The sequence below is a fragment of the Aspergillus aculeatus genome, assembly GCF_001890905.1.
Source record: "Aspergillus aculeatus ATCC 16872 unplaced genomic scaffold ASPACscaffold_3, whole genome shotgun sequence".
NCBI lineage: Eukaryota > Fungi > Ascomycota > Eurotiomycetes > Eurotiales > Aspergillaceae > Aspergillus > Aspergillus aculeatus.
The window spans coordinates 118,732-143,270 of record NW_017962978.1 but is presented as its reverse complement, the minus strand read 5'-3'; the positions used below and the strand labels follow the sequence as shown (position 1 = coordinate 143,270).

Here is a 24,539-nt window from a genome sequence, read left to right as displayed (position 1 = left end):
GAGAAACATGTCTTTAAAGAGTCATGGCGTTTAATAAAGTTGTATACCCATTTTTGCCCTACTAAAGCCTCATCCGATGCCTCCGGCGAGGCTCCTCGTTTCCGGATCAATATAGACGCCATTTCACGAACATGGGAAGGCCTGGGGGGAAGCCCTCGCTTATCCAAGGAGAGAATCCACTGTTCCAACGTCTCCTCCTCTGCAAGAGTCAATTTACACGAAACGACACGTATATCGCTTCGTGATTTGACTCCTTTAACGCGGTTCCAGAGGGTGGTTTGCGGAACGTTGAAAACGCGCGCTGCTTCTCGCAATGACGGAATTTGATCATTCTTTAAAGCCTCAATGGCTAAGAGGATCCTGCCTTCTTGTTCCTTACGTTCTTTTGACGATATAGCCATTTTGGTGGTTGATTTCGTTGATCAAAAGCCTCATGTTTTGGTGGAATGCGGAAGTCACGAGTTGGGCGTTCCACTCGCTTGCGCGTTCCGCTCGCTTACCGATTACGTTAAGTGTGATGAGACTTAAGGTGTATCACCCACCTATTTGATAATGCCCATGTACAAGACATAACGACATATTTGTCATCACAGGCAAGATGGCCGAGTGGTCTAAGGCGCTGCACTCAAGGACTATTCCTTCTCCAGATCACATCTGAAGAGCATTGCAGTCACGCAAGTGGCGTGGGTTCGAATCCCACTCTTGTCATAGCTTTTTGCTTTTTTTTTGACCTTCATTCATATTTTAATCATGCCGATCTGCTTGTTGAGTACCGACATTTTACTTTTTGCGTGCACCCGCTCCAAGCCCTACTGCAGCTGTCCGACACTCGCTTCGACACCTCGCAATCACATAACCACAGGACAGGGAGACGCGCTCGTCACACTGGCATCGCCTGTCGCTTGTCTCCTGCACTGAGACCACCCCTAAGGAGAGCTAAGGTTTTCGCCCGGGGACGGTCACCGCAACACAGAGTCCCAGACTAACCAGAAAGCTGGCTAGGCCCGGCCGATCAGCGCCGTTGACGAGACGAGAGGCTGGATGCAATGGGCGCGGGCTCCACCACATCTTCGGGCCAAGAGCCTAGGAGGAACTTTGGGGGTCGGACCCGCCCTACTAGAAATGATGATCCTGCAACTTGGGGGACGTGGATGGACCAGTCCGAACCTTTTTTTTATTTTCTTTGACGTATTCTTCGCTTGGGGGCGTGATGACCCTGTTCGTTCCTTTATGATGATGGGACAGGGGGTTTACCATGGTGTAGGATAGGCGGGGCAAGAGTTCGCTTCGAACACGTTCCTCAGCACTTTAGTTACTGGATTGAACCTCCCTGATCTTGGGATTGTTTGTTGTATGATTATGTAATAACCTGCGGAAGCCGTTCGAGAGATGTATGGACCATTAACCAGGTAGGAATATGCTATGTAAATCGCATCGGATGCTGACAGACAGTCAATCAACCCATCCATCACTTTAACTCTGACAGGGATCACTCTGCAGCATTCTCCATTCACCCAAACCTGAAACGCCAGACCAGGACCGTCAGGGATGAATGCAGCTAGCGTGAGCATCAACCCAGCGTACATGATCTGCGGGCTATTCGTGGCAACAGGGTGGGGTGGGCTTTTGTTCTCCGAATCTTACCAATGTAGCGCAGCCAGCGACTGCAGCGACGGGAAATAATGCCTGCTCCCATGGACGGCGTACTCCGTACGTTCACAAGATGAAAGAGATTCTGCCCCCAAGCGGCAGCCGGGCACACTTTGAACCCGGTTGGTACAGCACTTAGACTGGTTGGGAGGGTCAAAAACGTGGCGGCCACGAGATGTTGCCACGCATGACCCTACGATTGGTTTGGTGGAGGAGGAGGAGGAGGAGGAGGAGGAGGGGATGGAAGGATTGGCTTGAATACTGTGGTTGGTAGCCCTGACTGCAATAATGCAGGGAAGAGGAGAATGGAAGAAGGGAAGACGAAATGCGACCGCAGCACAAGACAAGCGCACGGGCGGCCACTCACTCAGACAAGCAACTAAGAAGCAACTAAGCGGTGAACAGATCATGTGAAACAATCATCAATCTACCTGTGAACAGAGGTATGGTCTAGTTCCCAGAAGTACCGAAGCCTTCGATGGATGTTCCTTGCGTGTGTTGGATAGATCCATATCCATCCATCCATCCATCGATCAATCATCAGCAAACTAGATCCAACGATCGATCGAGAAGGGAAGGGGGCTGTTTCTGGCTGGGCCAGGCTGCATTACAAGGATGATTCTTCTTTCTTTGTTCGATGCTAAAGTACTGGATATTAGTCTAAACCTCTGGATGGTTGCTAGGATGGTTGGCAAGGGTGGGTTCATTCTTGTAATCATCATGAAAGGGGCTTTCTGTCTTTCTGACTACATCCGGTTCATTGTAACAAGCCTTTCTACCCATGGGACCCTCTCCGATGTCATCGGGATACCAACAATTCTTTTGACTTTCCCCCAGCAGCCTCAATGTCTCTCCACCATAGGATACATTTACCACCCTTTGGCTACTACTTAGTATTATCCAACGAATCGTGATGAATATCTCTTTTGCTTGGGCCCTTCCAGCGGGAATCCTCCTCCAACCTTTGCTTTGCCCCTTTTCTTCTAGCCCGCCCTCTGAACTTCTTGGACACTAAGTTGTCATCATCACCGTTCCCGACACCAGTCAGCGTCGCTTATAGTAGCTTGACTATAATTGGCCCTAACAGCATAGTTAAACTAGGGTACCTAGGCTGGGGACTCACCCCGATACCATGGACAATCTCTTCCTATCGATATATCTTTGACAGGAGTGGCGTTGACAACATTCTCCCGCCTAGATCAGCTCAGCCGCAAAGAAGGGGTTTGAGACGAGTAATCCCAATGATAGGATCTTGACATTTCATAGTCCGTGCCCGAGGAGCCAGATCGTTGAATTCAATCGTTATGGGTCAGTCAGCTCGTGTTGGCGACGACATAGTTCATCCTGTCTTGCCCTGGTTTTACCCTTTCCCCCGTCCGTCGAGCATCACGTCCTTCCGGAGCTTAAATCCGAGAGGATTTGGGGCCCGAAGCTAAAAATGAAGAAAGACAAACAAACATCCAAAGCGACAGGTTGACAAGCCGAAACAAGTATTAGAATAAGAAAAGAAGCCGAAGCCGAAGAAGAAGTCGGAAAAAGCAACCCTAGAGAGGCTACTAATGAAAAGTGACCCAAGACGGGATACTAGCATCTCAGTGGTAATACGAGCAGCATAAGTTAGCTGGACCCAAGTAGTTATTTCCCAGCAATTAAGGGAATATTGACATGGATTTCAGTTGGAGACCATTTGGGGGCTTCAACAGCTTCTAAGGCTGATTTTGGGATTTTTCCTCGATTTTTTTCCCCCTCTCTCTTTTGCTATAATAATTTTGCATGCACATTGATTAGGTTAGTCCATCGACCACCGATTACCTTGCTTGAGGCGGGAGGAGATCTTTAGGAGGCGACTACTCCGGCGCCGCCTATGCTCTCACGTTTCTCACTCACACACTCGCACTCTCACACTCTCACACCCTTACTCTCAATCTTTCTCCCTTTCTCTCAGACTCTCGGTTTCACTTACAAGCATCCAGAGTCCGACCGACCGACTGAGCTGGAGATTCCCTCACCTAACTTTGTGACTACAAACTCCTTCTCTCTTCCTTAACCCATACCCATACCCATCCACACTTACACACTCTCACTCACTCACTCTTTCCTTTCCCTATTTCCCCTTCTATTAACTACCACCATTACTACTACAACTACCTAGTACACGATCTTAGGGGCTTGCTTTCCTCCCCTTCGTTCCTCTCTTACTTACGCACCTGACTCGGAAGTTCCTCGTAACTTTTCTTCCCGCTCTTCTCTCCCCGTTCCTCTCTCAACCACATACGCCTTTCCTCCTCCCCCCCTCCCCCCCTTCTTCTTCCCCGACTGACTCTCCGCTTCGTGGTCCTTGTCGGGTTGTCTCGTCTTTTTTATTTTTCATTTTATTTTATTATTTTTTTATCTTTATTTTTCAATCCCCCCCCTTTCTGAATCTATCAATTCTCTCACACTGTCACTCTTCCAAACTCACCGCAATCTGTCTCGACTGATAGAACTCTCTTCATTGGGGTAGGTCTCACCTGTCAGATTGCTGTCTTTTCCCCTGCCAATCGGGAAAATGAAACCCCTCCGCCCACGTTCTTCCGCGCTCTGCAGAGACCACTGCACTCTTCCGCATTTCTCGAATTTTTAACTAACTTCTGCTTGTCTTGCCCAGTATAGCTCTGCATGTGTGAGCTCGCCGATTGACCTATAAATCCCTTTCTTCTTCAGCCTTTCCCCCGTGCCGAATAAGCCTCCATCCGATTTCCTGGCCTCCTTCGCCTCTCCCCACCCCCCTCCATTACAGCATTGAGCCCTCGACCGAGCTATCTTCTCGACCGATAGAACTGGGTTTGAATGGGATGTTGTCGGAGGTGACTCAAAAGGAAGGATCTCAGCTTTTGTTGTTACACAGCTTCATAAATGGGGAATTCTCAAGGGAAACAGGTGGTCCCCACCGATGAGTGTGCGTAACCGCTTTCCGCACCCCCCCCTGACTTTCCACCGGACGCATTTTCGAGCGAGCGCAGCGATGGTGAGATGACGTATAGGTCTTGATACTGATTGTTGCATGCAGTGAATTTGAATCAGTTTCGCTTGCTACGGGTGGTAGGAAAAGGTGCTTTTGGAAAGGTCCGCATCGTGGAGAAGAAAGACACGGGCTTGACGTTCGCATTAAAATACATCCGGAAAGAAGAAGGTATGACTTCGCTATCCAACCAAGCTCTCGCAACTCCCTGCTGACAGTCTCTTCTTTTGCGGTGTCCAGTGGTCCGGTCGGAAAGCGTACGAAACATCATCCGTGAACGGCGCATGCTGGAACATCTCAACCATGCCTTCCTTTGCAACTTGAGATACAGCTTCCAAGATATCGAATACATGTGCGTCTACAACAGCTTCCTTGATGCGCTTTAAGTTACTGATGCCCCCGAAGTTACATTGTGGTAGATTTGATGAATGGCGGCGATCTGCGATTCCATATCTCAAGAAAGTGCTTCACCGAAGAAGCGGTACGATTTTGGGCGGCGGAACTGGGCTGTGCTTTGCGGTACATTCACTCGCAGGGTATCATCCATCGTGACGTGAAGCCCGACAATGTGCTATTAGACTCCGAAGGACACGTGCATTTGGCCGATTTCGTATGTTTCTCTTCTTTCTTCCTCTGATTTTCTTTCGCTGACCTAATCCCTCCAGAATGTGGCCTCTGACTTTCGGCCCGGCAAGCCCCTCACGAGTAAATCTGGCACTTTGGCCTATCTGGCCCCCGAGGTTTACGAAGGAGGCGGGTACTACAGCGAAGTCGATTGGTGGTCGCTTGGCGTGACCTTTTATGAATGTATTTATAACAAGGTTTGTGGAGTGATCCTTGGAACAAGGCTGAGCCGGCAAGCTAATTCTCATTCCAGCGTCCATTCGAGGGCCGCAGCCAGGACGTGCTCAGCGAAAACATCAAAAAGGCGCAACCGAAGTACTACGTCACAAACCCAGCCGTCTCAGTCCCGTGTCTTAGAGCGTTATCCGCCCTGATGGAAAAGGACCGTTCGAAACGAATTGGAGCTACCGGCTTCGAGACATTTACATCGCACATGTTCTTTGCCGACATCGATTTCGAGGCCTTGGAAAGAAAGGAAATCCCCCCCGTATTTCGACCCTCCAGCGACAAGACCAATTTTGATGCAACGTACGATCTGGAAGAGTTACTTTTGGAAGAGGCGCCGCTCGAGGCCAGGGCCCGCCGACAAAAACCGCGGGCGGAGTTGCGGGAAGACGCCACGGCGAAGGAGATCCGGGAGGATGAGCTACATCGCCTCATCGAGACGATGTTTGAGCCCTTCGATTATACGAGGGTGTCCTATAATGGGTATGTCAACGTCGAGGTCAACGTCGTCGACAGCGGTCGTGTTTGATAAGTAGTATGTGGTCCGCTAACTGAAAGTCTAGAAGCGCCGCCGAAGCGATTGCCAATTCATCGTAAGTATTCGAATCCTCGTCTCTGTTTAGGGGGCCGAACCCGTGGCTAATCTCACGCTAGAAACCCCGAAGAATGCCTTCCCATTCAATCCGCATCCGCCCACACACGGCAAGTCTCACAACCTGATCTCTCGAGAAACTCACCGCCTCCACGGAACGAAGGATCGGTCGGTCACTTGACCCAGCCCGACACACCCTCCCCCTCGAGTGAGACCCCGACTTCTCAGCAATCGCAATCCCTACCACCACCGCCACCGCCACCCCCGGCCCCAGCTCCTTCTTTCAGCAGACCGCTACCACCACCCGCAGCTGGTCGTCCACGGGGCGCAACACGGAAAGCTAGCAAAGGTGGCGGCGTTCAGATGGTATTAGAGGAAGCCGGAAGCTGGAGTGAGCTCGCGGACCATAGCTCTACTCTCCCGGCTGAAGGATACGACACCGTAACCGGTAAAGGCAAAGGCTCGAATAGTGGCATGCTTGCTTTTCTGAGTCGGAAAAAAGGACGCGATAGGAGTCCTAAGCCCCAAGAACCTGGTGTTCTGGGCAAAGAAGGTGCAAGACAGATCATCAGTTGAGATGGGTGTGTTGCGCCTTAACCATGGGAGAGAAGAGATCTTTCGGCTTGATTTGAGCATCATTGGACACGAGAGCTGATGGTAGGCTTCAGCTTGCAGGATCCTGAGTCGTGGTCCGAAGGCAGCTATGTACCATGGGTGGAATCTTGAAGACTGCAGGCCAATTGGTTCACTCCTACCAAACTTGCACGCAGCATCGACCCATGGTGGTTGTGGTGGTGGTGCGGTCGCATTGTTTTGTGTCTGCCGCAATGCCGGGGTATCTTACTTAACTGAATTTGTTTCGATAACGCCGACTGACTCGAGCTCGGAACTCGACTTTCCAGTTACCAAATCGACCCGAAAGGAGTCTTGTGATACGACAGCACTAGTTTCCTACCGGTTCTCCTATCACCCCTTAGAACCAACACGGATCATCCACAACTCTTAATTTTGGCTTGTTTTTGTGATTCACCCGGATCCAACGCAGACAATGGGGTTCTTCGACCATTCTCCCCGATACGTGCTCGGGAGTTGTACAGACAGGAGTGGCATACGAACCGTTTATAATATACTTGATCGATTTTCATGTTCAGTCTTTTGTGGCATGCCCGATGATGGTTGCGTTGTATTCTACTTTCTGTTGTTGTTATCCGCTCCCCCTTTAATTCCCTTGCGGCGTTTGGTTTGCATACCCCTCCGGCTAGTCTTTGCCCTGAAGTTGTTCTGTTTTGTCGATCTTATCATGAAGAGAGGTAGAGACCGGGGCAGGGTGAAGGTCTTTTCTACATCTGTAACTAATGATTTATTACCCTGATTATACCTATAGACGTGTTGTGGAAGCCTGTTGGGATGCAGACTGGTTGAATAAGATACATATGTCGTGTGAAATCGAACAGAAACAGTTTTGAAATTTCCGAAAGCTCCTCGAGGCTGTCTTGCGAGAAATCTTGGATGTATTAAATAGCTTCAGGTGTGTTGTACCAAGGTGGATTTATTTTGGCCAGAGAGGGAGTGACAGATTTAGTTGACGAAGTTGATAGGCCCTAAACGCTACACTCAGGACCAGATATCTCCAATCTCACCATGCAGCCTCTGTCTTGTTGTATCGCACCTTGCTCTCCTGCCTCTTGGTTCTAAACATTATCTCAGGAACCATCACCTTCCGAGATGGAGTAACGGTTTCGAAAGTCGAACGTTTCTGGCAAGAAACCGGCACAACCGCAACTACCCTGCTGATTCACCCTCTCCAGGTAAATGCAACTTTATTTTGTACCCAGAGATTCTCTCCCCTCATCTCATACCTAGCTTCGTCTTACACCGAGACCAACGTGGCGAGTAAACGTCTACCATATTCTCGCAGATCATCTTCCAGGCGTTCGGTGTACAGGATTCACCAGAAGGGCAGCCATGTCGTTTGATCGATTCTATTCAAGAGGGGGTCATCGCATCCTCGGGAGCCCATGGAATCACTTACACAGGGGCCTAGACAATTTTCAAAGCTCTTCAGGCCACATTAAGAGAACTTATCCGGATACCACCTTCTCGGACAAGGCAGCGCAGCTCCCGTATCAAGGCACACAGTCTTTCGGTCGGATGCTGACAAGCTCATCGTCTTGCTTGAGATACCTTGTTAGCGAGACTGATAGTCGCTCACTGATCGATCTGGGGCTGGCGCATGCCTCACGTATTCTTCGAGGAGAGGGAAGGGGTGGGCCAGGATCTTTGCAGAGCTCTCTCGAGAGGTATCAGGAAATACCTTCGCGCTCCATTTGGCTCAACGCATGAAGTTCCAGATATGATTGATGGGCGTGAACCGACTGCGTTATCCTTGATCATACTTCCCAATGGAATATCGAATTTCATTTATTCGGGGCCTCAACACAGCCGTATCGGGAGCAATGGCCCGATCAGTTCTGGATGACTCCGTTCCAATCTCCAAGGCGTACTTTTGTCAGGCCAGAAACATAGGGGCTGAACCATCAATTCCAGAAAATGAGTTATATGCACGATATTGTTCGCGCAGTATCATTGTTCACCCCCCTCCACTCCTCATGAGTCGCACAATGAGGTCGAAGTGGCGTGGGAACAGGGATCGGCCGCCTTCAAGAGATTACATATATCATCAACAACCGGAAATTCTGCCAACAGACTGGTTCTAGAATATATTATCCAGACTATTGGCCACGACTATGATCGGAGAATTACAGGGCCTTCTTGGCCTAGGATCCAAATTCAAGACCCATCTGAAGTCGTGGGTACTGTCGTTGCTGTTTAGAGCCAAGGGCCCGTATGTGGAGGACTGCAAGAAAAACAGAGAAGCTGTGGCACCTCTCCAAAAACCCGAACTGGAAGAGGTATTGAGGTTAAGTTAACAGCCGCACAGATAGTGCTTTCTTGACGGACCGAGCCCAAGTCTATAAATACGTGTTCCGCACACCCAGGCGAAGAGGACACTCAGTCATCAGACAACATGGAGCGCCTGCCTAACGGATTTCTTTGATAATCGAAAAGCACACTATGGACCGATGGCGCCCCGCGAAGACACTGTGATCGCTGACCCTGTGCTCTCGACGGTTGCATGCATTTTTCCAACCTTTATTACTTTATCACATTACTCCCGACTGGTCTATCCATATCGTTCATTTGATTATATGCCTCTGGAGACACCCCGAGCTGGCTAGGCAGGTGCGTCATTTGGTGACTTCATGGCTGGACTGTAACGGTGGACCCTGTAAAGGACTAGGCGAGGACGAAACCGCGGGGGACGCCGTGGTCGAATTCGTCGACAATGCATTGGACGAAATCTTCGAGCCGGAGGAGGAAGACACGAGGACCAAACGCAGAGAGCATCTGCTGATCCCTTGCGAAGAGGCCTGGTTAGGGCTACTTCTCGTCCGCACCACCCATCTGGAAACCATCGAGTTCTCCCACGGGTCCACGGAGCTGATGTCGGACATTCTGCGCAAGGCCGCACGGCACCAGCGACCCTTCCACCGTACCCTCCCTTTCCCCATCTCCAAGTAGTCTTCATCTCATCCCAAACAGCCAATACATGGGTTGATTCGGCATATCTCCAGCCCTTCTTCTATTTCCCGGCGGTCCGAGAGATCGACGGCGGACCCGTGGGCGAGTCAGACCGGGACGGCACCGAGACCTGGTCGCGGGACATCCGCCATTGTTTACGCCCGGTGCGCGAGCTCACTATCAGGTCGGCGTGGTGGTGCCACGGCATGCTCGATGGCTCGCCGCGAGTCCGGCGCTCGAGCATGTCGCTCTTGTCTTCGGGCTGCACCCGGATGAGGGCCGCCTGCCGGATAAGTGCAGGTTCCACGCTCCGGAATTCCAACACGCGCTCCTCCCGTTCACCAGGACGCTGCGAACCCTTCACCTACAGGTCGAAGACCCATTTGGGGAGGACTGGCGGTCGGTCACCAACGACAGGCGGCCGTTCGGGTCCCTCTGGGAATTCGCCGTGCTCGGCGAGCTGCGCATGCGGTGGGTGCACCTCCTGCAAGCAACCCCGACCCGGGTTTCCCGCTTCCGCGAGAACAAGACGCGGTCGCTCGTGGAGATCTTCCCCGCCTCGCTGAGGCGGCTAGACGTGCTGGAGCTCGCGCAGCACCATTATATCGACCTGTTGTTGCAGCTGTCGCGGTTGGTGCAGCACCGGACCTCGTTCCCGCGATTGAGGCGAGTTTGAGTCTACGTGAAGGAGGTAGATAAAGACCTGCGGAGCGCTTTCAGCAGGAATTCGCGTTTACGGGGATCGACGTGACGGTGGAGGTGCAAGAATCTATTTGGTAGGAATGGGTGGGTTATCATTCACGGGGTAAAGGAATAGTATAAGCTGGCAATGAATCGACGAACGCCCACGGCACTAATCCCCTCCACTCCCACGATCCGTTTCCTTAGGTCACTTAATGATGCCCAGACTTGGGCTTGACAGTACATTAGACTATTGTGTTTATTCTCGGAGTAAGCAGTTCGACCGGACTACTATTTTCCCTTCCTGCTGACCTTGAGGTATCTACGTTTATCTCTCGATGGGACTCTCTTGTCTGACCCGCTAGTGACCGCAGGCTCTTGCATGGCCCGCATGCACATACAACTAGTATACACCTAAGTCTTTGTACGTGATGATATACACAAGGCAGAAGCCTGTCCGCCGACTTGAGTGAATAAGACAAGGAGGCCGGAAGAATCCAATGTCGGTGACGCGGCCTCAACTGAGACAAGCAGTCGAAAATGAGAGTAGGCATTCGACATACCAAGTGACACATATAGTATAGGCTATAGAGGATTCTACAGACGAGCAGCTTATACGAAGCGATTGGATTGCTCGAAGAGAGCCTTGAGTGACACGTGCCGAACAGTATTGATACCATACCATAGGTAAGGTAGTAATCTATTCGACTCTCGTTAGGGCCCTGACCATAAATTACCACTAATTACAGGCCGACGGGTAAGACCCGAGCGGCAGGACCCGCTGCTGCACGGCATGACATGGGCCCGCTTCTCCACATTGAGCGGTACCGTATGGAATACAGTACGATACATACACAGCGTACAGCACAGTACACTGTTCCCGAACTATATATAAGGGGACACACGTCGGCACTCTGCAACCACAGAACACGATCTGGAGCTTCTTGATGGGGAGCATGTGTAGTCGTTGGCTTTATCCTTAGATACTGAATAATTGAATTATTGTGCTACTGAAACTAAGATGGTAACACCGCAAGGGGTACCGTCTCCGCAGGTGGCAAGGCCCGGACTGCACGCTGGATGAGGCGCAGCCCGCCGCCGTGCTATCTGTAACCGAGTGGGAGGAGTTGATGCACTGGGATGGCGGGGCTCTGGCACGATCTGCAACGCCGGCGCATATGACTGAGCGGCTCGTACATCTGTTCATGGACGCCTCTTCGATCTCTGTCGGGCTGTCGGAGGTCACCGCTGATCCTTCCACACAAACGGAGTAGTCCTCTACCATACGGAAGTATAGTGAAGCCAACCTCGTGCAATGCCTGAAGATATAGTCCCCGGTCAAGTCAGAACTTCCCTGAGCTTTTTAGTGTCACTCTCTTCCACAAACATTATGACCCCCATTATGTCTTGGCAATTTTCGAACAATCTTCTCCTCCAGAGAGTAGTGAACACCATTATTGACACAGTACGCTTGAGGCATTAAGTTCTCTTCTAATGTTGAATTAGTCCAATATATGGGGTTGATATACATATGGGATTCATGATATTGGAAAAGGCCACTAACCCCCAAGCGGGGAATACAAGCCGCGGAACCCCCGCGTAGGCGGGGGCAGTTTCGGAGTGATTTTCCACCTCTGCTGAGAGGTCTTCTGCTAAACTGGGCATGCCCGGTTGCCCAGTTTGGATATTGCCAGCAATTTCGGATACCCAGGCCGAGGTGTAAGTGTGCTGTCCTAATTTTGCTTAGACCTAGAAGTGCTAGCTAATGTACAATTCCTAAGTTGTTCCGCTAGTTCACTATACTAACTTCATGCCCAGTTACTGGGCAGGGCCCTACGACTTCAAATGTCCAGCGCAGCAGAAGACCTCTATTAAGAGGTCGCTTTGGCTGTGGCCCTCGGATTTGCGTTACTTCAGTGGATGACCTTTTTTTATCGTCATTTTCAACATGGTCAAGCATGCTCTCAAGGCAGACAGCGAGCTGGCGAGTTCTCAGCCAGACATTTCGCCGTCCAGCGCGATGCCTACAAGCCAGCAGCATTTCTATGATAGGGTCCTCCTCTTCCCTACTCTATGTAACTCCAAGGAATACGAGCCGTGGAAAAAGTATTTCTTCACCGGGATTGTTTCCCTGGCTGCCGTCGCGGCACCACTTCAAAGCAACATCTTATTGCGTGAGTTTTCGTCAATCTACTCGATATCTAATGCATTCAGTCTCAACGCAACTGACAAAAATCCAATCACACAGCCGCGCTGTCGGATATCTCCACTTACTTTCAAGTCTCTCGATCACTGGTAAACCTGTCCGTCGCATTCTACATCCTGGCCATGGGGATCATCCCGCTCTGGTGGTCGGTCATCTCGGAGCTGTACGGCCGGCGCCCGGTCTACCTGATCTCCTTTGCAATTTTCGTGGTGTGGAATGTGGTCTCGGCAGAAAGCACCTCAATCAGCATGCTGATTGTCATGCGGGTTCTATGCGGAGGGGCATCGGCCTCAGTGCAAGCGGTAGGGGCAGGAACCGTGGCCGACCTCTGGGAAGTGGAAAGGCGCGGACAAGCTATGGGATATTTCTTTCTGGGGCCGATGGTCGGTCCGCTGGTATCTCCCATCCTCGGGGGTATCCTGACTGAGAAGGTCGGCTGGCGCGCCACTCAATGGGCCACTGTTGTCTACGGCGCCATTGTCTGGCTTCTCATTCTCTTTTGTCTCCCTGAAACCTCTCAGGCTGCTGCTCATAAGCCACCTTCCTCTTCTTACAGCAACCAAGAAGGCTCCAAGGCGATCCTGTCGCAAATTCGCCGTATCTTCAGCATCTTCCTTGAGCCGTTCAAGATCCTAGCGTACTTGCAGTTCCCACCGGTCCTGCTCACCGTTTACTACGCCAGTAGCACGTTCGCCTGCTACTATGCCGTCAGTATCACCCTGCAAACCCTCTTCTCCGAGGCCCCGTATTCCTTCTCGCCCATCATCGTCGGCCTCGTCTACATTCCGTGCGCCCTGGGCTCGATCGTGGCCTCGCTGCTGGGCGGCCGGTGGACCGACCACATTATGCGGCGACGGGCAAAATCCGCTGGGAGGCTGAATTCGGAGACCGGCCAGATCCAGTACCTTCCTGGGGATCGGATGGGCGAGAACGCGTGGCTGGCCTCGGTGATATACCCGGCGGCGGGGCTGTGGTTCGGCTGGACGATTGATAAGGGCATCTTCTGGCTCGTTCCAGTAAGTATTTATTCTTATGACCATGTTCATCATTAGGGTTGGTGCTGATAGTCTCCCCTAACTACTATGCAGTGCATTGCGACGTTCTTCTTCGGCCTCGGAAGCAGCACAGTCTTCAGCATGACGTCGACTATGCTGACGGAATTACTGCCCGGGCGGACCAGCACTGGCGTGGCGCTGAACAACGTGCTGCGCAATGCCCTTGCGTGTCTCGTCGTGGTGGTCATGCAACCGTTGATTGATGCCATTGGACCCCGGTGGATCTTCACTGGATTGGCGGTCATCGGCTGGGCGAGTGTCGGGATCTTGTGGTTGTTCAGATGGAATGCGGTCGCATGGGCCGCGGATATGGAGAGAAAACTGGCTAACAGATAGATGTTTCGTGGTGGTTATCTTCTGCTGATTTCTTTCGGTGCTTGTTGGGCACATATATGTAGGGCAGTACCTAAGTAGAGTATGAAGGAATATTCAAGCATTGGGCGGGAGCTACCGCCGGTCGATTACCCGTCCTCGGTTGCTGCACCAATAAGTCGCAAAGCTCCAATGGAATGTAGACTGTTTTCCATAAGAGCTTATTCTTGCAGTGTTATCCCGTATTGGGCATTGATCTTCAGGCATGGTGACGTATCCGCATCCTGTTTCAGAAATCTGGCGTTGATTCAGCATAGATATGCATTGCATTGGGTGTACAAGCGATCTCTGTCTACCCCGGCTCGGCAGCATTAGCCGACCCGCTTATCCCGATGGAACGTTTTATGCACTTCATCTTGTGTATAACCGCTTCATCTTAAGTCTCCGTCACCGACTATATGTGAAACCAGCCGTGATCTGCAATACGGAGTCACAATAATGAGCTCTCAGGGACGGAATCAGCATACAGAATGGGGAAAATGGAAAAAGCCTCATCTCGCTCGTTTCTAGATAGCGTCCTTCCCCTCAAATTATTTAAAGATGGCAGGGGCACATGAATCGATTCTATCTTGCCACTCAACCAAAATCTTTCTTTCCCATTCCTGCATCTAAGCATAAAGCACCCACCTTACTAGACGTTTGTGTCAAGCGACCATGGTCGGTGTCATCGATCCAGCACCCGGAGCGTTCAACGCCCCGGGAAGGCTTCTCGTGACCCAAGTCGATACTGTTGCAAAGCATTCTCCGACCAGACGTTTTGGCCTGATCCCCAATGGCACCGAAGTTGAACAGGGCTTTCGGGAGATGACTTTCCGGGATCTCTCCTGCGCAGTCAATGCCATGTCTTGGTGGATCGACGACACCTTGGGCAAGCCGCAGCCGGGAGAAAGGATTGCGTATCTGGGGAATAATGATGTGCGCTACATCATCTTTATGCTTGCGTGCCATAAGGCAGGCTATACGGTTTGTTTTCCGCGGTGCGATTCTTACGAGGGGATTGCGATTAACCATCAACATTGGAATTTGCTTATAGATCTTTCTACCCTCCACTCGGCTGTCGGATGAGGCATATAATCATGTTCTCAGGGAAACAAAGTGCACGCATCTGCTTTTCAGCCAAGAGAAGTTGAAGATTGCTTCCAGATTGAGAACCTTGGACTGGAAGATGAAGTTCCAAGAGGTACCATCTGTGGCGGACATCCTCAACAATAGAAGTGGCACGAATCACTTCAAATTCTCCCAGACCTATGGTGAGGTGGTGGACAAGATTGCTTTCATAATCCATAGTTCTGGAACAACCGGTACATTCGAAGCGACTGATCCGGAAGGATTATAGGGCTAACGCTGTCAGCAGGCATGCCTAAACCTGTTCCTCTCACCCATGGCTTCCTGGGTACGATGGACTTCGGCGCATTGATCCCTTTGCCTCCGGGACGGTCTTCGGCATTCTTCAATGACCTGGCCTCCGATGACCCCAGCCACAAGGAACTTGTTCTTTCGTCCACGCCGTATTTCCACTTGATGGGGCTGGTCTCGTTCTTTGAATCCATCTTTCACAACATTCCATTCGTTGCTAGCCCTGAAAGGCTACTTTCCGTGGGGTTCCTGACCGATCTGATTCGCCATACGAAGCCGACAGTGACGATTCTTCCACCTTCAATTCTTGAGGACATGAGTTATTCTGACGAGGCTCTTGCATGCCTCGGCACTTTGAAGTTTCTTTGCTATGGTGGGGCTCCTCTTTCGCCCGAAGTCGGCGCGAAGCTTGCTCGATACACCCAGTTAAGATCACCCATTGGATCCAGCGAGATGGGCATCATCTGCTCCATGGTCCCCGAAGGAGAGGACACCTGGGAATATTTCGAGTGGAATCCCTTCTATCAGATTGACATGCAGTCGATCGGGGACGGGTTATATGAGCTGGTCATACCACGGGTGGAACATTCTCTCGTGATGCATGGAATCTTTCACACGTTCCCGGAGCTGAAAGAGTATCGATCCAAAGATCTCTACACGCGGCATCCAACCAACCCCAAGCTCTGGAAGTATCATGGGCGCTTTGACGATGTGATTGTGCTCAGCAACGGCGAGAAGTTGAATCCGATCTCATTGGAGAAGATCGTGGAGGGCCACCCTTCGGTTCATCGGGCTTTGCTTATCGGCCAACGCAGATTCCAGACATGCTTGTTGATTGAGCCGGACTTTGACAAGGTTGCCACTCCCATCGATGAATATGAGTTTACCAACATGATTTGGCCAGTGGTACAGGAAGCCAACACGACTGTTCCTGATTACGGCCAGATCGTGAAAAGCATGATCCGCCTCTCATCACGCGAGAAGCCCTTCAAACTCACCGCCAAAGGTACCACACAACGACATGCCGTGAACAAAGATTATGCCGAGGAGATCGAGGAGATTTACGCGGACCAAGATAAGCAATTGGTGATGGACCTGCCACTAACGATCAACCCGGACACTGTTTGCGGGTTTTTACAGAGCGTCATCTGCAAACTTACTGGAAGGCAGAACATCAAAGCCAGTGACGATCTCTATAGTATGGGCCTGGACTCACTTCAGGCGATCCAGCTGAGCAAGATCCTCAAGAATTCGGTCTCCTCCTATAGTCCGAAATTGAACACCGACCATCTCAATGTTCAGGAAATCTATGCACACCCCACTGCAGAGGCACTCACTAATCTTCTGTTGGAGATCCTTGACAAACCATCGAGTCCAATCGCCACTGTTTCTCGTTCTGTTAAGATTGCGCAGTTGCTCGCCAAGTATACGAATGATCTCCATGTTCGGAAGCCTGATGTCCTCCCTCCACTGCCCGCGCTGTTCACTGTCATTCTGACTGGATCCACCGGATCGTTGGGCAGCTATATTCTTGACGACCTACTGCGCAACCCCCAGGTGGCCAAAGTCTACTGTTTCAACCGGAGCGAAGGTTCGCTGGCGCGTCAAATGGAAGGCTTCCAGGAAAAGGGACTACAGACTGCTTTTCTGAATGATCCCAACAAGGTCGAGTTCCTGCACGTTCAATTCGGTGAACCCCACTTCGGTCTCTCCGACCGACAGTACAACTGCCTCCTCGACACGGTTGACGTGATCATCCACAATGCATGGAAGGTCAACTTCAACCACCCCGTGTCCTCCTTCGAGGACCCGCATCTCAAAGGTGTTCAAGAGTTTGTGCGCTTCAGCCAGGAGAGCCGCTACCGGGCCCATCTCGCTTTCGTCTCCTCAGTCAGCACGATCGGGGCCTGGAAGCCCAGTGGTGGGGTCACGGCCGTGCCCGAAGTTCCGATGGAGACGGCGGACGCCACGCTGGAGCAGGGATACGGCGAGTCCAAGTATATCGGGGAGAGCATCTGCGTGGAGGCATCGAAGAAGGCGGGCGTGCCGACTAGTATCCTGCGCGTGGGACAGATCGCTGGTCCCGACACGCGATTGGGGGTATGGAATCCGCACGAGTGGATCCCCGCCTTGATCAAGACATCCAAGGCGACGGGCAAAGTGCCGTTTGATCTCGGGGGTTACCCGATCGACTGGGTCTCAGTGGTGCGCACCTGTCTCTCTCTATTTCTACTGTATCCAAGCGGTAGGGACTGTTACTGACACAATCGCACCAGGATACGCTAGCGAGAATCGTGAACGAACTCGTCCTCGGCCGCCGCGCTTCGTTCGCGGAGACCCGCCACGCGGTCTTCCATCTGGTCAATCCGTCCCGCACCACCTGGGCTTCTCTCGTCCCCGCGATTCAAGAAAGATACCCCGTTCAACCGGTGCCTCTCGTCGACTGGGTCGCCGACCTCGAGACCATCCAGGATCCATCCGATGGCGACGTGCAAGACAAACCCGCGCTGAAGCTGCTGGCCTTCTTCCGTGGCCTGGCGGATAACGCGGATGTCTTGTCGGCGGACATCAGCGTCGACCGCTCGAGGAAGGGGAGTAAAACACTGGCGTCACTCGGTCCAGTGTCACTGGCTCAGATGGCCAATTGGTTGAACCAGTGGAACTTTTAGATTGGGTGCCAGGGCGAGGTCATGGGAGTCGGCTCTGTTAATCTCCTGGCAACCGTTGCTCATGGAATGACTAGTGTAAGACACAGTAGCGCTTCGAAAGTGACTTGAGAAACGTATCGTGTGGAACCTTGCTCGGTAATCCATTGTATAGGTCGACAGATGCCTTTATGGTGCAAGCACGAGCCTCCACAAGGCCAGGTAGATCTTCAGAAGCAACAGGGCCCGAGCTTCATCGGCCAAGTTCCTTGATCGGTGATCCACCCAGCTGGGTCACTTTGCTTACTGAGTATATTCCACCTTTCCAGACAGACGACAATTTTAGGAGTACATAAGTAATTTACAAGCAGGGTAAACTCTTTCGGACCCGGCAGAAGACCACCTGAGACTCATGGAGTCACGAGTTACGAGTCTTCATTGTCTTCAGCAGCCTCAGCAGGACCTGCTCTCAGCCACGCCTCAGCCCCTCAGCCCTCTTCAGCTCCTCAATTGAGCCCGCGCCTACACAATGCGAGTCATGGCGAGGCCAGAGTGGCTATCTTCGCCAGGAACTGACCTTTCGGAAGACGCAATACAGGTCCCCACTGAGATGGGCGGTTGCTCACTGCAGGGTGGTGGAAGTAGAATCTAAGAGAAGAAATGAGAATACCGGCGAGATCGGGTGGCACGAACCCAAAACAAGGTCAAAGAACTGAGTGAGTTACTCAGTAAGTCTGACTAAATAGTTTGGGTCGATCATCAATATCATACTACGTCTGGATCCGCTTCCTACAACTTGTCTCAGGATGAGGAGATGCCGGTTGCCCTTTCTTTTCTCGCAACTTACCGTACTCGAGATTGAGTATGATGGGATGAAGTCTATAGTACCATACCAGTCGAGACGATGGCCGAGGGTGCGGGAGGCCCTAATTGACGGGTAGAAATGGCTGAGGAGCTGGCCGCGGCGGTTATCGAGTCTACCGGCTTTAGAGATGGTGAGTGCATACTACCTGTAATTAATGCACTGCTGTAATGTCAAGAAAAGAGGAACAGTGACTAGTATCAGGCCCAAAAGCTTGTCTGGTAGCACAGCAGTTCTCATGGTTGAGGACGCCGGCCCATCTACCCATGCCCTTATAAATCTTCCGCGTGTTGGGAGCATCACAATATTTACTCGTTGTACCTAAGGCACTACTTTCTCAGCTCGCCTACACTAGGACTAGACAGACAGACAGCGCCCTTATAATTCTTGCCCTCAGGAATCATAAAAGAGCCAAAAAACATACAACAGAAGGGATTCGCTGGTGGTCACCCACCCAACTACTAACCTCCCGGCGTGTGGCTTAAGTACGGCTGAGCGGACGGGAAGCCCTGTTTTCCACACCCTGTGGTCGTATGTGACGGGTACATTTGGATAAGAAAATATGACTCTGTTTCTCTTTTCTAAGTACGAAGGGAACCCATTGCTGAGTTTCGTCCACTCGTTGCATACCGAAATATAGCATGATCACATACGTCTATTGGGTGCCTTAATAGATGATGGGAGCCAGCCCTGGCAGTTTGCCTGCCTGGGAACGCCCGGCTGATATCCAGGATTGAGGGCCAGGTCCCTCTGCATGTGTGTTGTGTTGATGCTGGGTGAGTGTCGCTGTTGTAGACTGGCTAACAGCATCACGCGCTTGACCCCGTAGTGGCTTCAACCAGTACAAGAGTTCTAGCTCACCATCAAGTCAGTAGTCTCTTCCTCGTGATAATGGTATCCGAGCGCTGCGACTCAGAACCAATTGTATTTTACTGAATTGCCTGGCCTGTCAACGCCTTCTGCCTGTTTGACGCTCGCCCAGCTCCGCCGGGACCGATACAGAAGCATCCGGCATCACGCACCAGCATTGCATTGCAGTAGCATTACGTACTTACAAGTTGCATTGTGGGCTCAGTTTCTGGTTCGCCCTGCCATTCGACAGTTGCGGGTCGTTTGATCCGCAGTCTTAAGATTCTCTGCCCCGGAAACTCCACCCCCCACCTTTGGTGGAAACTTAGGCGGGGTCCCTACCTAGCCTTGGCAGGTAATTATTCCGGCCATGCCTGATCTACATTGTCGAGCACGGTTGACAGATGAGATCAAACAAAATCTCTTGCTCGGCTTCTTCAAATGCTACCAATGCAGTTCAACAACATCAATCAAGCCCATGCCCGCGCTTGCTCACCGGGGGCGCTCATGATAATCCGGCCGCATCTCTTAGGGCTAAACTCGAAACAACGGGACAGCATGTACCATACAGTACAAACCCCATATAACATTCAAGGGGATACCGCAGTTTTCAAAGGTTCTCCCTTAACTGCCCTCGTGATTAATCAAGTCAAGAAGAAAGAAAGGCCACACACAGAAGAAACTCGCTCTTGCTCAGAGAATAAATATAGAATAGAATAGGGACCAAGAAGAGAAAAAAAGGAAACCCGCCCCAACGAAAAAGTTCAAACTCCAGTATCCCGGAAATCGATAAACTAAGCAGCCCTCATGCCACCTCGCACTCGATCAAGCTCTCCGACCACCGATCCGCCGCCCAGATGCGCAGGATGCGGAACCCGGCCTCGTGCAGGAGACGCGTCCACTGCGATTCGGTGCGCTCCGCGCCCGCAAAGTCCGCCAGCATGACGAAGTCCAGCCCCGTCGCCTGCCACTGCGCGCCGCGGTCCGGGATCACGTTCTCGTTGATCAGCAGCCGGCTGTACCCGGGCGTCATGGCGGCGCGCAGCGGGGCCAGGATCTTCTGGCAGATCGCGTCGGGCCAGTCGTGCAGCACCGAGTGGAGGAAGTAGGCTCTTGCACCTATTTTAATGATTGGGCGTTAGCCTCTGCTTTTCGTTGGGCTTTTTGCCCCCTTGGATTGCAGTAAAAGAACAAGGGAAGGAGCAAAAGAGGAGGTACCTTTACAAGGCTGCTCGGTGAAGAAATCATGCGGCATGCACTCGATCGACTCGTGCAGCTGGCTTCCCACCACCTCGGCCAGGACGGCGGGCTGGTCCTGCAGGATCAATCGCCCAGGGGAGCTGGGCCACTTGGCGCGGAACTCGGCCAGGTCGTGGCCCTTGCCGCCGCCTACGTCTACCAGCAGGATACTGTCGGCGGGGTCTGTCGTCGTCGTGTCGACCAGGAGGCGCTGCTCGACCGGGTAGAAGCCCGGGTCCATCCAGCTGGCGCGGCCTTGATGGTAGATGGACATGAGATTGTTGAATTGGGCGCTGAGCACCGGGTGTTGGCCCACGAATTCGAAGAAGGCGGCTTGGGTGTTGTAGCCGAGTTGGAAGGGGCAGTCGAGGCCGTTGGCCGGGTCGCGATAGCTTGTTTTACGGAGAAACTCCGGGATCGCGGTGATGGCGCGCCCGGTAGCCCGGGTTCTATAGGCTTAGGTTTAGTTGAATGCCGTCTTTGGAGACCCCAGGTAATGGGAGGGAGGATACTGGGGGAAAGCATACATCATGGGGAAGGCATCGGCGTAGCGGGTGTAGGCGAGCGTACGTGAGAAGTTGTTGCTAGTGTATTCATCTTTACCAGTTTCGGTGACAGCGTGAATGGCATTGAGTTGCTTCATGATTCGTTCTAGGAGAGGTTGCGACAAGGATTAGTGGTGCGGAAGAGGCAAATTGGGGAGTAGGCGCCCACGTAGCAGGACGATGTCAGCGCCGGTGGCTGTCGCCAGTTCGGCCACGGACATCGGCCGGTCATTGTTCGACAGATATGGGAAGATTCCGAGGTCGATGGCTGTCTCGATCACGGCGAAGCCGGTAGTCTAGTGGACTACCCCGTCAGCTCTGTCTAGGGGAGACAGGTACGGGCGGTGGGAGGGCGGCGAACTCACGTTTCGCCAGCAGTATCGGAAAATGGTCTCGCGCGGCGTCTCAACGGCCGCTAGAAGGGCATCGGCGGCTTCCATCAGCTGGAGTCGCGCGTCGGCCTGGCCAGACGTGAAGGCATTGCTCAGCAACTCGATCTTCTGGGCCAGACTGGCAAGCTTTTCAGGGGCCATGGGGCTGACAGCGATGCGATCGACATCGACACCATTGGTCACCGTGGCCGGCGCAGGAAGTCCGTTGGATTCGACCATGGCGAAAGCAGGAAGGAAGTAAGTGCGGAGACTGACTACAGTACCTAGGTAGGGAGGAATCACAAGGAAGGATGGAGGGAGGCGGCATTTCAATCTCCCTTCCCACCGCGGGGAGATATATAACAGTCTCCGAGGGGCTCCCGTGTCTTGCTCTAATTCTTACTCAAGGTGGAAGACCAGAGACTCCTGGTCTAGCCGGCTTGAGTCTATATTGACAGATGAACTAGTAGACCGTGACAGTGCAGGCTCTAAAGCCCGATTGGATGTAGGGCAGATATTGTCTCATATGCGCTCCACTCGGGCCCACTGCCGGAGAATCCGGATTCCGGAATGATGATCCCGGATGGCATCCAGCCTAAGATTGGCTGACCTTTGGCAGCATGGCCGCTGCCTTCGGGTCGGAAGGGCCGCGGCACGTTCCACAATTTCGACCCGTAGCCCATAGTTCCTTATTTTTCAGAGCGCAAATCGCACTGCATGTTACAGTACAGTACACCCACGAGCACCTGTCAGGGGCACTTACTGCAGGGGAAAGCAAAGCCTGGAAACTGAAAGCCAGCAAGCAATTAAGCTAAAATCATCCCTTCTTCCTTAGCGTCCATTGCATTAAATGGCGCTGGTTGCGTGTTTTCCCCTCCGAATTAGTTCCGAGGCCAGCCACACGGATCGTTTCGTGCTTATTGTCTGAAAATATCAGGCGACGCGCCCATTTAATTAAGACCCATGTACTGCGGAGGAAGCAATCTCGGAGGCACTGCCTATAATTGATGCCACTATGGCACCCAACCGGGCTATGGAGCTACATGCCGGTAATTTGATAAAAAAAAAAAAAAAAGACTGCCTGCTGTCGCGCTTCTCCCTCCTGTTTCTTTCCTCTTTCTACCTTCTTCTGGATTTCCCATCGCGGCCACCTTGAGCAGTCTCGCCTCCACAGTATGGCGGGAATCACGGCATATGACCAGCAGAACAAGGGTCCAGTTCTGCTGGCCGTGATGTGGACACTGACTGGCCTCGCGACCGTGCTAGTATGGGCCCGATTGTTCATTCGCACCCAGATTGTGCGTGCGTTTGGGCTGGATGATCGGCTCATTGCGGTTTCGATGGTGAGTTCCTTTTAGACTGCCGTGTGCGGATGTCGGGACGGTTTCTGATTCTGTTCCAACTTCAGATCCTAGGGTTAGTCAACGTGATTATTGCTACGGTCGCCGTCCACCACGGCTTCGGCAGACATTCCTCTACGATTGGCCACGCCGCGACTGAGCGTGCAGATATGATTATCGATATTGGCTGGATATTCGGTATCCTCTCCTTCGCCTTCCCCAAGATGGGGGTAGCCGCCCTGCTCCACCGCATCTTGGTCCCAGGCTTCCGCATGCAATGTGCGCTATGGGGCCTGACTGGGCTAGTGATGGCCGTTGCTGTTGTTAACATTATCCTCTTCTTTACCTCCTGCGATCCGCCGCGTGCTCTGTGGACGACGGTCCCAGGAGCGACGTGTCGCAGTTCCGGTGTGATTATCCGGTTTGCGACGTTCAACGGAGGTGTGTCTCTCTCCTCATCGAGTTACAGGGCCTCTGTTCACTAACACAGACAACCTCCCCGCTGGCTGATAGCGCTTTCCGCCTTCACCGATCTCAGCCTCGCAATCTATCCTAGCGTGGTTCTCTGGAAACTGCAAATGTCGCTCCATAAGAAGCTGGCGTTGTGTGCCGCGCTGGGGATGGGTGCTATGTAGGCTCTGCTCCCTACCCTCTTCAACCTTCTCTCTGTCCCTACTGCTGCTGACCTCAGATTTCGCAGATCCGCCTGCGCGGCCATCATCAAAACCACCCACATCAACGCCCTCGCCAACGTCTCCGACGCAACCTGTAACTCAGCCCCCCTGACTCGCAAGAGAAATGCTAACCAAAGGCCCCCAGACGCAAGTTGGTCCCTCGTCCTCTGGACAAAGTTCGTCTCTTTCCAGCCCCTAATCCTCAGACGATTACTAAGCCCACCAACGCCCAAAGTGTCGAAGCTGATCTCGTCATCATCGCCTCCTGCATCCCCACCCTCCAACCCCTCCTAGAGTTCCTGCTGGGCAAGCGCTCCCTCGCCTCCTACAGCCACCCGCGCTCCTACCCGAAGGCCACCGGCTACGGAGCTGGTGGCTCGAAGCCCTCCAACAAGCGCTCCCGCCGGTCGACAATGCTCGACCCGACCGCCATCACGATGACCTCGATGCGCCGCGACAGCCAGGAGGAGATTCTGCCGAGCGCGGGCCCGGCACAGAAGCCCGGGTGGGAGATCCACCGGACGGATCACATTGTGATCGAATATGATATGGAGACTACCAGTGAGAGGATGGCCGAAAGTGCGGGAGGAGGGCCGGCGGCGGCCGGGCGGTAACCCTAGAAATGATTGACGGGCTGGCATGGTGGTGGCCCTCAAGTCCACGAAATAGT

The 24,539-nt window shown here is 52.5% G+C and overlaps 5 protein-coding genes and 1 non-coding gene across 6 annotated transcripts; 5 read left to right on the top strand and 1 right to left on the bottom strand.

Annotated features, from left to right (window-relative positions):
- The first annotated feature begins 592 nt into the window (after positions 1–592).
- Positions 593–708, top strand: ASPACDRAFT_t91. Its single transcript has one exon. It is a non-coding gene; the product is annotated as a tRNA-Leu (tRNA).
- Positions 709–4,654: 3,946 nt separating this feature from the next.
- ASPACDRAFT_57624 (uncharacterized protein) lies at positions 4,655–6,668 on the top strand (the record flags this gene model as incomplete). The annotated part of the gene is made up of 8 exons (XM_020203267.1): positions 4,655–4,657; positions 4,714–4,822; positions 4,892–5,003; positions 5,057–5,261; positions 5,317–5,472; positions 5,529–5,983; positions 6,064–6,093; positions 6,155–6,668. 8 exons carry the CDS (start codon positions 4,655–4,657, stop codon positions 6,666–6,668), a joined length of 1,584 nt encoding a protein of 527 aa, XP_020058959.1.
- A 5,635-nt stretch (positions 6,669–12,303) lies between these two features.
- Positions 12,304–13,952, top strand: ASPACDRAFT_39929 (MFS transporter; the record flags this gene model as incomplete). Its single annotated transcript, XM_020200677.1, has 3 exons — positions 12,304–12,529; positions 12,604–13,577; positions 13,650–13,952. 3 exons carry the CDS (start codon positions 12,304–12,306, stop codon positions 13,950–13,952), a joined length of 1,503 nt encoding a protein of 500 aa, XP_020058958.1.
- Positions 13,953–14,642: 690 nt separating this feature from the next.
- On the top strand, positions 14,643–18,013 carry ASPACDRAFT_50169 (putative NRPS-like enzyme; the record flags this gene model as incomplete). The annotated part of the gene is made up of 4 exons (XM_020202326.1): positions 14,643–14,951; positions 15,085–15,289; positions 15,343–17,549; positions 17,621–18,013. The coding sequence occupies 4 exons, from the start codon at positions 14,643–14,645 to the stop codon at positions 18,011–18,013; spliced, it is 3,114 nt and encodes a 1,037-aa protein (XP_020058957.1).
- Positions 18,014–20,505: 2,492 nt separating this feature from the next.
- ASPACDRAFT_50168 (uncharacterized protein) lies at positions 20,506–22,095 on the bottom strand (the record flags this gene model as incomplete). Its single annotated transcript, XM_020202325.1, has 5 exons — positions 20,506–20,819; positions 20,919–21,388; positions 21,467–21,590; positions 21,648–21,780; positions 21,850–22,095. The coding sequence occupies 5 exons, from the start codon at positions 22,093–22,095 to the stop codon at positions 20,506–20,508; spliced, it is 1,287 nt and encodes a 428-aa protein (XP_020058956.1).
- Positions 22,096–23,030: 935 nt separating this feature from the next.
- ASPACDRAFT_50167 (uncharacterized protein) lies at positions 23,031–24,483 on the top strand (the record flags this gene model as incomplete). The annotated part of the gene is made up of 6 exons (XM_020202324.1): positions 23,031–23,198; positions 23,264–23,636; positions 23,709–23,826; positions 23,896–23,963; positions 24,015–24,045; positions 24,105–24,483. 6 exons carry the CDS (start codon positions 23,031–23,033, stop codon positions 24,481–24,483), a joined length of 1,137 nt encoding a protein of 378 aa, XP_020058955.1.
- Between the last annotated feature and the right edge of the window lie 56 nt (positions 24,484–24,539).